The following is a 10,760-nucleotide window of genomic DNA, read 5'->3' as shown; positions in this document are numbered from 1 at the left end:
GAAGGACCAGATACCCTATAGAATCATTCTATCACCCTATTAGAGACCTGAAGGACCAGATACCCTATAGAATCATTCTGTTACTCCTTTTAGAGATCAGATCGGGATCAGAGACCTAAAATTCCGATGGGGACATCTCACTTTCCTGCGCTGCTTAATATATTCTTCCCTCAGATCAGTTCATACATGTGCAACATTTAGCCGTGGCCATTTTGTTTTCTGTAACAAACTAAGCAGTTTTAGGAAGCCCCTTTATTTCATCTTCCCTCTACATGTGCGCATCATGGCGAGCTTTGGCCATAATGGCAGCTTAGCTGAATCAGCCTCATGTTTCCTTATTTCCGCTGCAGTGGGAGGAACGGCGTGAGCGTGGTGAAGGTTTGGTAACGAGTGCAGAGCTGTAGGTTCACAGACGCAGCGGCTGGTTTCACCGGGGATGGAGCTGTAGCATCTTAGGCTGTAACGGATCGTTTAGCTGCTTATATTGACGCCTGTTGGAGGATCGGCGGTATCTGGATCAGTCCCCGCATCACTTTCCATTTTTTAAGGCTGGTTCCTCTGTTGAATCGACCAGAGATTAGCGTTTTAGCCAGAGATATAAATCTGGAATATTTTAATGGTTAAAGACATTTAATCTGGTAACCAATGGTTTGCTTGCCAAAAACTAAACTGTTCTCTAAGAGAAGAAGAAAAAAACCAAAGAGCGCTCAGCAGTGAGTCGCAAAGATGTTGTTCTTTGTATAAATCTGGAAACGTCCTCATTAGTAGCTAAAAATCACCATGAGGTCTTGAGAGAGAATTTTCAGCATTATAATAACCGGATTAGCGGGAATGGATGAGATGATGCGCTTTTCCCGCTGTTCCACAGGGAGTTTCAGGACCAAAGGAGGGAAACCAAAGGATGTATGATTAGTTCTGATGCTATCAGGTTCCTATCAGAAGCTGGAACATCAGAAACTAACAGGCTGACATCATCTCACTGAGATACTGATGATGGAGGACAGAACGACGGAGCTTTGGGACCTAATGGTAGCGGGGGCGGGGCGCCGCCATCAAGTCCTATTTAATACACGGTCCTCAGGTTCAAGGTTCCCCTCCACCAGTGGGAGGATCTGATTAGGGTTATGGTCTTTAGGTTTAGTTAAGGTTGTTTGTTCCTTTGTATGTTTTTGTGTTTTAAAGAACTTTTTTGGTAAAACTAGACCATCAAGTAAACAAATACCAGTGTTCAGACATCTCTACAGACTGCATTCTGGACTCATTATGTAGAAAAGACTGAAAGCAGAGCAGAAATAAGAACTTTGAGTTGCCTTAAAGAGACTTTGGTTCAGTTTTACTGAAAAATAACCTTTTTATTTGAGCTTTTGGGACTGAAACATGGTTTGATCAGGCTGACGCCTCAGCAGTTCAGCTGTTCTGTCATGGGACCCGGCGTCCGGGTCTCTGAGACCAGGGCCACCAGGTCAGGCCGTCTAAAGCGGGGAGGGGCCCCGTCTAAAGGGCCCCACTGTGGTGCTGTTTGTGTTTATTTCCAGCTAAACATGCAGTGTGAACTGAAAGCTAACGATGGCTGGTCTGCATCAGGGCCTCAGTGGCGTCTCCCTCGGCCTGCTTCCACCATTAATGTTTGTTCCTGTTCAGACGCAGCATGGCGGTCCTCTGTGGCGGCAGCATGGCGGTCCTCTGTGGCGGCAGCATGGCGGTCCTCTGTGGCGGCAGCATGGCGGTCCTCTGTGGCGGCAGCATGGCGGTCCTCTGTGGCGGCAGCATGGCGGTCCTCTGTGGCGGCAGCATGGCGGTCCTCTGTGGCGGCAGCATGGCGGTCCTCTGTGGCGGCAGCATGGCGGTCCTCTGTGGCGGCAGCATGGCGGTCCTCTGTGGCGGCAGCATGGCGGTCCTCTGTGGCGGCAGCATGGCGGTCCTCTGTGGCGGCAGCACGGCGCCGCCGGCCTCATTTGTTTACTGATTGTTTAGATCCTGACTCGGTGGCCATATTTGGCATCCAGCAGGTTTTATGCAAAGCAGCTCTAAGTGATTCCAGGGTGTGGATCTGATGCTCGCTCTCTCTCTCTCTCTCTCTCTCTCTGATGTTGGCTTCAGGCCGTTAGCTGCTATGACGGCCTCATCCTGAAGGCGGAGGGGAAGGTGGACCCTGACATCTTCTGCCGGCTCGGCCACTTCAACCTGCTGCTGGAGGACTATCCTAAAGGTCAGAGCTGCTCCATGTCCTCCATGTTCTACCTCCATAGCTGCCTCAGAAAGCAGAGATGTAGAATTTAAAATGTTTATTTCTGTTTTCCTTCCTCAGCGTTATCTGCTTACCAGAGGTACTTCAGTTTACAGTCGGATTACTGGAAGGTGAGTTTTATTCACTTTCTGAATGAGATGCTGTTTATCAGATGTGCTGCTTCACCTGCTTCAGTGTTTTTATCGATTAACCCCCCCCCCCCACTCAAAGCAGCCAGAGCCTGTGCTCCTGTCCATCTGTTACACCAGCAGGATCAAAGCATATTCACCGTCATGTCCGCCTTCATCCGTCAGCAGGAGGAGAGCTTTATTCCTCCTTTTTAGCAACAGTTAGCGAGTTGAATCAAATGTTTCCATCAAGCTCTTCTAGCAGAAAGCTCATTAATGAGAGAGGTGAGGGAGGAAACTTTAACTTTAGTGTTAAACTCCACTTCTCCTTGAAATAAATTGATACTAAACAGTTTCTAACTCTCCAAACTCACCTGATCGCCGGCGACTGATTTACAGCTTTAACAACTAATAACTCAGAAAATTCCAAAGCTTAGATTCTCCATAATTCAACCACCAAGTTCATTTTATGGACACAGCGAGCAGCAAAGCACAGTTAATACAGATATAGCAGCAAGTTAACATGGAAACAAACAAAGCAGCCAGAGCTACGTCCCTTTGAAGGCGTCCAGAAGCTGTTTTATAAATCCAGTCTTCAATTGTTTCTACTCCATTCATCCATAAGGGTCCACAGATTAAAAATAATCCAGCATATTAGTAATAAAAATATTCCATGAGGAGAAAATCGCCCATAATGTCTGGTTGTTGACATCAGAAAGGTTAGCTGGTCATAGCTAATGCTCCTCCTAATACTTATTCCCTCAGCTTTTTGTTTGTTATGGTTCTTTTCATGCCTACTAGACAGAAGCATGTTCAGACCATCTGCATCTTTATAGGATTCGATTTTAGTCGGGGACTGTCGCTGAAATCTCACTAGCGCCCCCTGCCTGTCAGTCAGTGACGCAGCGAGTAGAGCGATATTACGCCTCATAGATTCCTGCTGTTATTGGCTGAGACCATGAGGGCTGCTTGCCTTTATAGCCAATGAAATAGGTTTCAAATAAAGCTAGACATGGCTGGATTATATAAAGCTATTTTTGAAGTTTGGACGCTGATTTAGTTTTATTACAAAGCCTAAGGCCAGAAAACTAAACGAGATGCAGCTCAGAAAATCCACTGGGGCTGATTTTAGCTTTGAAAAGCAGCAGGTTCACTTTTTTTTTTTTCAATAGATTTTTATGTTATTGTAGGTTTATAAGTGTTACATTTCGTTATAAACACTGATTGTGAAAAAAGTGGATTCTGTGGGTCCAATAGTTTAGTAAAAGCATTTTTTTAGAAAGTAAAACAGATCTGCTTTGGGAGAAAATAAAAAATAAAATCTGTTAATCTGACGGAGAAAGAGTCAGTTTGGAGTCACACATCGCGTTTATAGTGAGCAGGACCGACTGGAGCAAAAACATTAAAATAGAAAAGTTTCCCCATGATGGGAGATCAGGAGGACAGAAACGGATAAAGTAGTGATCCTCCAGAATGAGGAGGAGCAGACAGAGCAGGTCAGCGCAGCGTATCTCTCTCTCCTCTTTATGGAAAAAAGAAAGAAAAACTGGATAAACTTCCAGATCTCTCTGAGAATCACCTCTCCGTCACCATGGAAACCGTCCCACAGTTTATTGCTGCAATTTTTTATTTCTTTTCTTTACACGTAGATTATCATTATGTTTTAAATAGATTAACATTCTCTATCTGTTCTGGTTCTAGATGCTGCACAGACTCATTAAGTAGAGCTTTGCTTTATAGAACGCACAGGTGGTTTTTCATTTATTTATTTATTTTACAGTAGGCTGACAGGAAGGGGGGGGGTGAGAGAAGCGGTTCTATGTCCGTAATCCATCCTGCAGGCAGCAGGATAATAAAAGCCAACATATTCTGCCGGCAGGTTTCTACATTTGAAGTTAATTTAGGCTTTAATAAACTGTTTCAGAGGAGTGATCATAGCGCTCTGCATCAGCAGTGCTGCGTCTGACTCCCTGCCAGCTCCCAGATCAGCTTCTCTCATTGGTTGATGTCCAGCAGCTAAAGTTACGTTCTCCAACCCCAGCAGCTGCTGCGTTTGCGGCGCGTCAACCGTTGGCTTTGCATGTCATCTCGCTGCTCCTGCTGCCTCTGCTGCTTGCGGCGTGAACGCAGCTTAAGGCCTCCATGCATGGGTCATGTGCGCTAACCACTGCGCCACCAAAGCTCACCCTGGTTTTTCATTATTTTTATCTTTTCATAATCTGTTCCAGTGAAATATGGGAAATAGTTTTAATGTGTTTATAGCAAAATAATCTGCATAGATCTGCTCACCCCGCCTAGTCGGAGCCCCTCTATACGCAGTCGGTGTGATGAGGAAAAAAATCGGATCAGAGATTAAAAAGTCGTACGCAGCCGATGTGTTCAGGGCTTAAATGGTTTTTAAGTTGCTGAAATGTTCTCCTGATAAACGCAGGCTTCCAGCAGAGACTCCGCATGGAGGGCCAGGCTCTCAGTGGGGCCGCCGCCATGCTGCTGGTCTCTGACCCAGTCAGTCCAGTTCTACCCCTCCCACTTTCATACTGGGATTTCCGCTGTAGCTACCAGATCTGCTGGGGTCCTGCTTCATGCCGGCGATGCTACGCTACACGATCTGCTGAACGTTGCCACATGATGTAAAGCATCATGGTTGCCAGGACAACGATAACGTCATGCAGCGTCAGCGTGCCGAGTCTGGAGCATCTGTAGCGTTAGCGCGTCTAATGACCGATGACGTTTGATCTGATTGATCACAAAACTGATAAACAAAGTAACTGTTAGACCCTGATATGAAGAGCTGGGTAGCGCTGTGGCTAGCTGTGCTAAGCAGCTAGCAGGTTAGCCTCTTTTAGCTCGCTCAGTTAGCCATATTAAGCTAGACTAATTTTGATTTAAAGTAGAATAATTGTTTTATTTTTAAGATGTCCTCTTCTGCCCTCAGAGCTGAATAAAAAATAAATTAAACTTTTAGTGTCTCCTGGTTAAATATCAGAGCTCAGTCTGTCTGAAGGCCTGCTTATCCTGCTGCAGCAGGCGGTCGCAGTGAGCCTGATGCAGACATTTTTGATTTATGCTCAATATTGAAGCGTGGTCTGTGCTACACGCTGTGGGTCTAGATACGGCCGAGGCGGCGAGGAAGTGGGGCGAGTTTAGTCCGACCACGGAGGGACATGAGGGCCAAAAAGAGCGGGGATCCAGGTGGAAAAAGGGTCCCAGCGTTGTCGCGCTCCTCGCTCTGCTAGCGGGTCAAACTTCACGAGTTTTTTTCCGCAACTGCGGTGATAAAAACACAACAAGCCGGCCTCCTGTCGGCGGCGCTGTCAGCAGAGGGGCGAGGATGTGTTTGCGTTCACGGCGAGAAACACGCAGATCACCTGGTTTCAAAGTATAAATCAGCCTTTAGAGGGCAGCACTTTGCTTCCAGTCTGACAATCATTGTTTTCTACTTTCAGCTGCTTTAGATCCCATGAAATGTGAGATATTAGCAAATATAGGGAATAATATGATGAGACTCCAAAAGAGATTTGATCCATAAGAAACGTGTGCGATACAGTTTGTCCGAGTGGAGTAGCCATATGATGAGGTCATAAAAAGGGGCGTGGCCCCGAGCAGATCCGGTACCTGCAGCGGTGCTGCTGTTACGGGGGGGGTTCAGTCCACCGTAAGGCCTGAGGACATAAACTGGTCACGCCATGAACGGTGGGAACAGTTTCAGCCTCTAATTCACTAAAACCGTGAATAAAAAGGAGCTTCTAGCCCCAGAAGATCAACATCAGAACATCATGGTCAGCTTCTGTTTCTATGGCGATTTACCAGAATAAACAAACTGTTCAGAGGAGCTAATCCCATTTAGATGAAAGGAGAAGGTTAATGAACATCCGCTGATCAGAGCAGATCCTTCCTCCTGCTGAGCCATGCAGCTCAGCTGGGATCCGGTGGTGGATGTTAGAAAAGCTCAGAGGTTCTGACCCAGATGTGTCCTGTGAACATTTTAACAGGCTGATCTAGTAGATGGAGGATTTTCTGATGATGTCTTGTTTGTTTTCCCAGAATGCTGCCTTTCTCTACGGCCTTGGAATGGTTTACTTCCATTACAGCGCCTTTCAGTGGTGAGTGGTTCCCCTGCTGAGCACACGCATCTTTTCCTTCTGTTTTCCTTCCTCTGCTAACCTGGATCACTGGAAACATCTGAGGATTTCTAAGCTTTGCTCCTCTGCTGTGAGGCTCCTTCTCTGCTCAGCAGATCTGCTAGTTTCACACAGATCCAGAGAAAACTGGACGGATGTTTACTGACCTGCCAACCCAGGCTGGTAACCAGTAGATCAGTCTGGACCTGCTGCTATCCAACATTCAGCAAACCTCTGAGCTGATTGGATGAAGCCACACCTAGAGCCCACCCACTGACATTTGGTTTTAGCCAATCAGGAGAGGTTCAAAGGCTTCCTGCTCTCCATGATGATGATGTTCAGCTTCGGCTCAGCAGCTCTCTTTGGTCTGAGCTGCATTCTGCCTCTGCTATGTTCAGACGGTCCAGGTTAAGGTCTGCCGTCCAGTAAAGTGAGTCCAGATGCTTCTGCTGCCTGCAGTCTGAGCGTAGCATTAAACCTTAGCGCTGCAGCCTGATTGGCTGAGGTGGAAGCGCGACAGGATGGATTCTCATGTGTTGGTGAACAAAGTGGGAGGGGTCAGATATTTACTGGGGTGGTCGTTCCTCTTGGCCGGTTGCTGCAGAATGTTCTGGTCCAAGGTGGCGCTGAGTGGCCTAGTGACACAGATGGAGGAGTCGTAGATTAAACGCGCTCTGCTGAAAGAAGCTAAAGAAGCTGCAGTCGACCCAACTAACCCGGCAATAACAGGTGGAGCTCAGGTGCTGAAAACCCTCCCCTCAGAGGGACAGCACGCTGGAACCGTCAGATTTCCCAACAGCTGCATCTGTGATGCGTTCAAGTGCTCCTCATACCTGTAACTGGGAGTGTAAATCAGCATGGCGATTCGATTCAGTATCAATTTCCTGATCCAACAATTGTATTATTTTTTATACTCAAGAATACGCCATGATACGATTTGATTAATTATTTTCACCTTACAGGCTAGACAATGTTTCAGATTTGAAATAAATCAATGACAGCTGTAATATCGTTATGCATTTTATTTGAGAAACAACAGCAAATAACAGAATTTCATTCCCTGAAATATAATAAAACCTCTGTGTTATAGAGACTGATCAAAAAATACTGCAGGCGGAAAGAGGGGCGTGGCTAAAGGAAAGGAGGTAGGAGGGCAAAGCAGGGTTAGCACCTCCGCAGCAGAGGAGTCAGCATGATGTCCAGGAGCCAATGGATAAAAATAGACCTTATCTTCAAATAACGGTTGATTAAAAACAGTTTGCATGTCATTTATTTCAGTTTTTAATATGTTGCTGTTTGCAGAGTGAAATGTAAACACTGGGTTGGGCTGTCCTTTCATGGCGACTTATTCATATATATGACAGTTAATAGACTTAAACCTGGATGAAACCCTGTTTAACTGATCTGCAGAGTTGATGTCTCCGTCTGCAGCCCTGCTGGTGGTCCTCTGCCCACAGCTTACGTCAGTCTGGGTCTAAGGCCAGAAGGCCAGCTGAGCTGTGGGACACCCCTTCACTCTGAACATGTGAAGGTCTTCACCTTTACCCAGTATTTAATCTATGAGGCCTAAGCTGAGGCCTAAGCTGAGGCCTAACGTTGGCCTAAGCTGAGGCCTAACGTTGGCCTAAGCTGAGGCCTAACGTTGGCCTAAGCTGAGGCCTAACGTTGGCCTAAGCTCAGGCCTAACGTTGGCCTAAGCTGAGGCCTAACGGTGGCCAGTGAGGCAAACGTAGCATTAGCTTCGTTAGCTTTCACCGTCTGAGCCAGGCTGCATCTAAAGCGAGGACGGCAGCGCGCTCATCTCTCTGTGCTGCTGTCTGAGGAGGAGGGGGCTGAAGGGGGAGGAGCTGGGGGTACTGAGTTCAGTCCTGGGACTGACATGCATTTGCTGCTGTTGCCATGGTGACACAGTAAGGGGGCTGAGCTGTTGAGCGTTGCTGAGGGCTGGGCAGGAAATGACTGGATTCATGCTGAGGTAGAAGAACCGGGTCCCAATCCCCGCTGTCCTCCTGGATAACGTTGATCTTCTCTGCTTGCTGAAAATGGCCTCATATTTACAGGCTTTCAGGCACAAACTGCTGCACTGCTTACATTTTTACATGTTCTAAATTCTATTCAGTTTATTTCTATAGCTCCAACTCACATCCTGTCATCTCAGGTCGATTTCCAGTCTTCCTTTCCTGGGTAACCAGGCCTTTCCTGTCTCAGCGCTACCTTAGCATAACCGAGATGGTTAGCATCTTTCTCTGATGGTTATACCGTACGGTAACTGGCAGTAAACACCTCCCTGCCTCAGGCTTTAGCTGCTTTCTAAACATATTTAAATGCTTTAGCTCATTCTGTTAAATACTCTGAGAGCTGAATCATGCGTCACATTTCAGTTTCTGTTTTTCTCTTTGTCTCTCAGGGCTATTAAGGCCTTCCAAGAGGTGCTCTACATCGACCCAACGTTTTCCCGAGCGAAAGAAATTCACCTGAGACTGGGACTCATGTTTAAGGTCAACACAGACTACGAGTCCAGCGTGAAGGTAACGTCTGTCAGCTGTTTGGTTCCCATGTTCCACAGGTTAGGAAGGATGTGTTGTCTTCTACACGTACTGCGTAGATCCGTCAACCCAGACCAGCATGGCTTGGCTGCAGAGTCATTATGAGACAGGAGAGGCTGGCTTTGCTGGACTCTGTTTTCACTGGTCTGCATTTGAATCGGAGTCTGACCATGGAATGATTTGATGTCTGTTGTTCTTCAGGATTAGTTTCCTTATTGAACCTCGGGAGGCGGATCTATGCAGACAGCAGGGAACTGGTTTAGACTCATGGTTGGGTTCTGATCCATGGCTTTGTTTTGGTCCGATTGCTCCGTCACAGGATGACTCTCTGAACTCCTCTTCAGACCAGGCTGTGGTTAACCTGCTCTTTCTATGCTTCGTAGCTCTGTGATTGGCTGATGAAGCACACCATCAGCCAATCACGCTCTGCTTTTTTTTCTTCCAATCAAAATATTCGTTCCAAATACTAATCCGGTTTAATGAGAAACCAGCTGGCTAGCTCAGGTCTTAAGTCACCCGTCCTTCAAACGGGAGCCTGGGTTTCTATCCCCACTGGGGGGGGGCATGAACTGCCAGGGTGGGTCCTCAGGCAAGACCCTTTACGCTAATGCCTGCTTTGTAAGTCGCCTGGATAAAAGTGTCTCTGAATATACTGAAAACAAGAGGTGCAGAGCGGGTGGAGGCAGATGGCGAGCCGGTTCATATAGGGATGGACATGCTGCCCGTTCACGCCGTAGAGAAGCCAGGATTCCTTCACATCCAAAATATGACCCACTGAGTCAATATGGAAGCCATTTGGTTCAGTTACTCATTTCTAACACGTAGAAAACGCGTCAATAACAGCTGTTTTGCGCATTGTTTCAATCTGTCACACATAGTTGACGCATTAAATACGCGTTGATTTCACGTGAATATGATCCATTCAGCCACTTTGAGCTGATGCTCGACGCTTATTTCCCATTGGCTGCTGAGCAGTAGAGTATGGCAGGCCATTTTGACATTTCTTAGCTTGAATTAATATGTAATCCAGATGCCTGAAATGCATTTCTTCCTCTATATATAGTTATAACTATTTTATGTTAAAAGAAAATTTTAGATAGGCGTTAAAACTGAGATATCTGGAGTTCTAATTTAACTTTTTATACAAGTAGTTGATATCTGTAACAATATTTCCACTAGCAGAAATATATTTTTGATGTCAAGAATTGGATTTCTGGATATCTGTAATGTTCATTTCTGATATCTAGCAGTTTTTATGAAGATAGGAAATTAGAGTTCATCCTGGTCACAATTCATTTTTAGATGTAGAATTTTTATTTTAGATAAAAGCCCAATACACATGAATGAGAAATGTCATTTTTAGTAAAAATTACATTTCAGATATCTGTAATGTTCATTTGGACCAATAAATGCATGTGAGACGTCTGGATTACATATTCAGTCAAGCTAATAAATGTCAAATTGGCCTGCCATACTCTACTGCTCAGCAGCCAATGGGAACAAAGCGATGAGCACCAGCTAGAATTGGACAAGTTGCTGAATGGATCATATTGACATGAAATCAACGCTTAGTTGACGCGCTCTTAAAGGGATAGTTCGGTATTTTTGACATGAATCTGTATGGCATCCCCATCACCAGTGTCATGCAATCACACTGACTTACCCCTTGCAGCGTCCTGTGAGCAGAGTTCTCGTCCAGCTTTGGTCAAGCCGAAAGTAGTCCGGCAGGTTTGCTAGA

General features: G+C 46.1%; 1 protein-coding gene across 1 annotated transcript in view; it reads left to right on the top strand.

Annotated features, from left to right (window-relative positions):
• The window catches only part of LOC107100775 (lysine-specific demethylase 6A-like), a 48,132-nt gene that overhangs the window by 9,778 nt on the left and 27,594 nt on the right, over positions 1 to 10,760 (top strand). The window contains exons 3-6 of the mRNA XM_015399409.1: positions 2,101 to 2,209; positions 2,309 to 2,358; positions 6,400 to 6,458; positions 8,884 to 9,004. Coding sequence (XP_015254895.1) covers positions 2,101 to 2,209; positions 2,309 to 2,358; positions 6,400 to 6,458; positions 8,884 to 9,004 — 339 coding nt within the window. The remainder of the gene's footprint in view (positions 1 to 2,100; positions 2,210 to 2,308; positions 2,359 to 6,399; positions 6,459 to 8,883; positions 9,005 to 10,760) is intronic.

The sequence above is a fragment of the Cyprinodon variegatus genome, unplaced genomic scaffold, assembly GCF_000732505.1.
Source record: "Cyprinodon variegatus isolate N-32 unplaced genomic scaffold, C_variegatus-1.0 Scaffold1008, whole genome shotgun sequence".
Taxonomy (NCBI): domain Eukaryota; kingdom Metazoa; phylum Chordata; class Actinopteri; order Cyprinodontiformes; family Cyprinodontidae; genus Cyprinodon; species Cyprinodon variegatus.
Note: the sequence above shows the minus strand (reverse complement) of the source record. Positions and strands in the feature narration are given on the sequence as shown.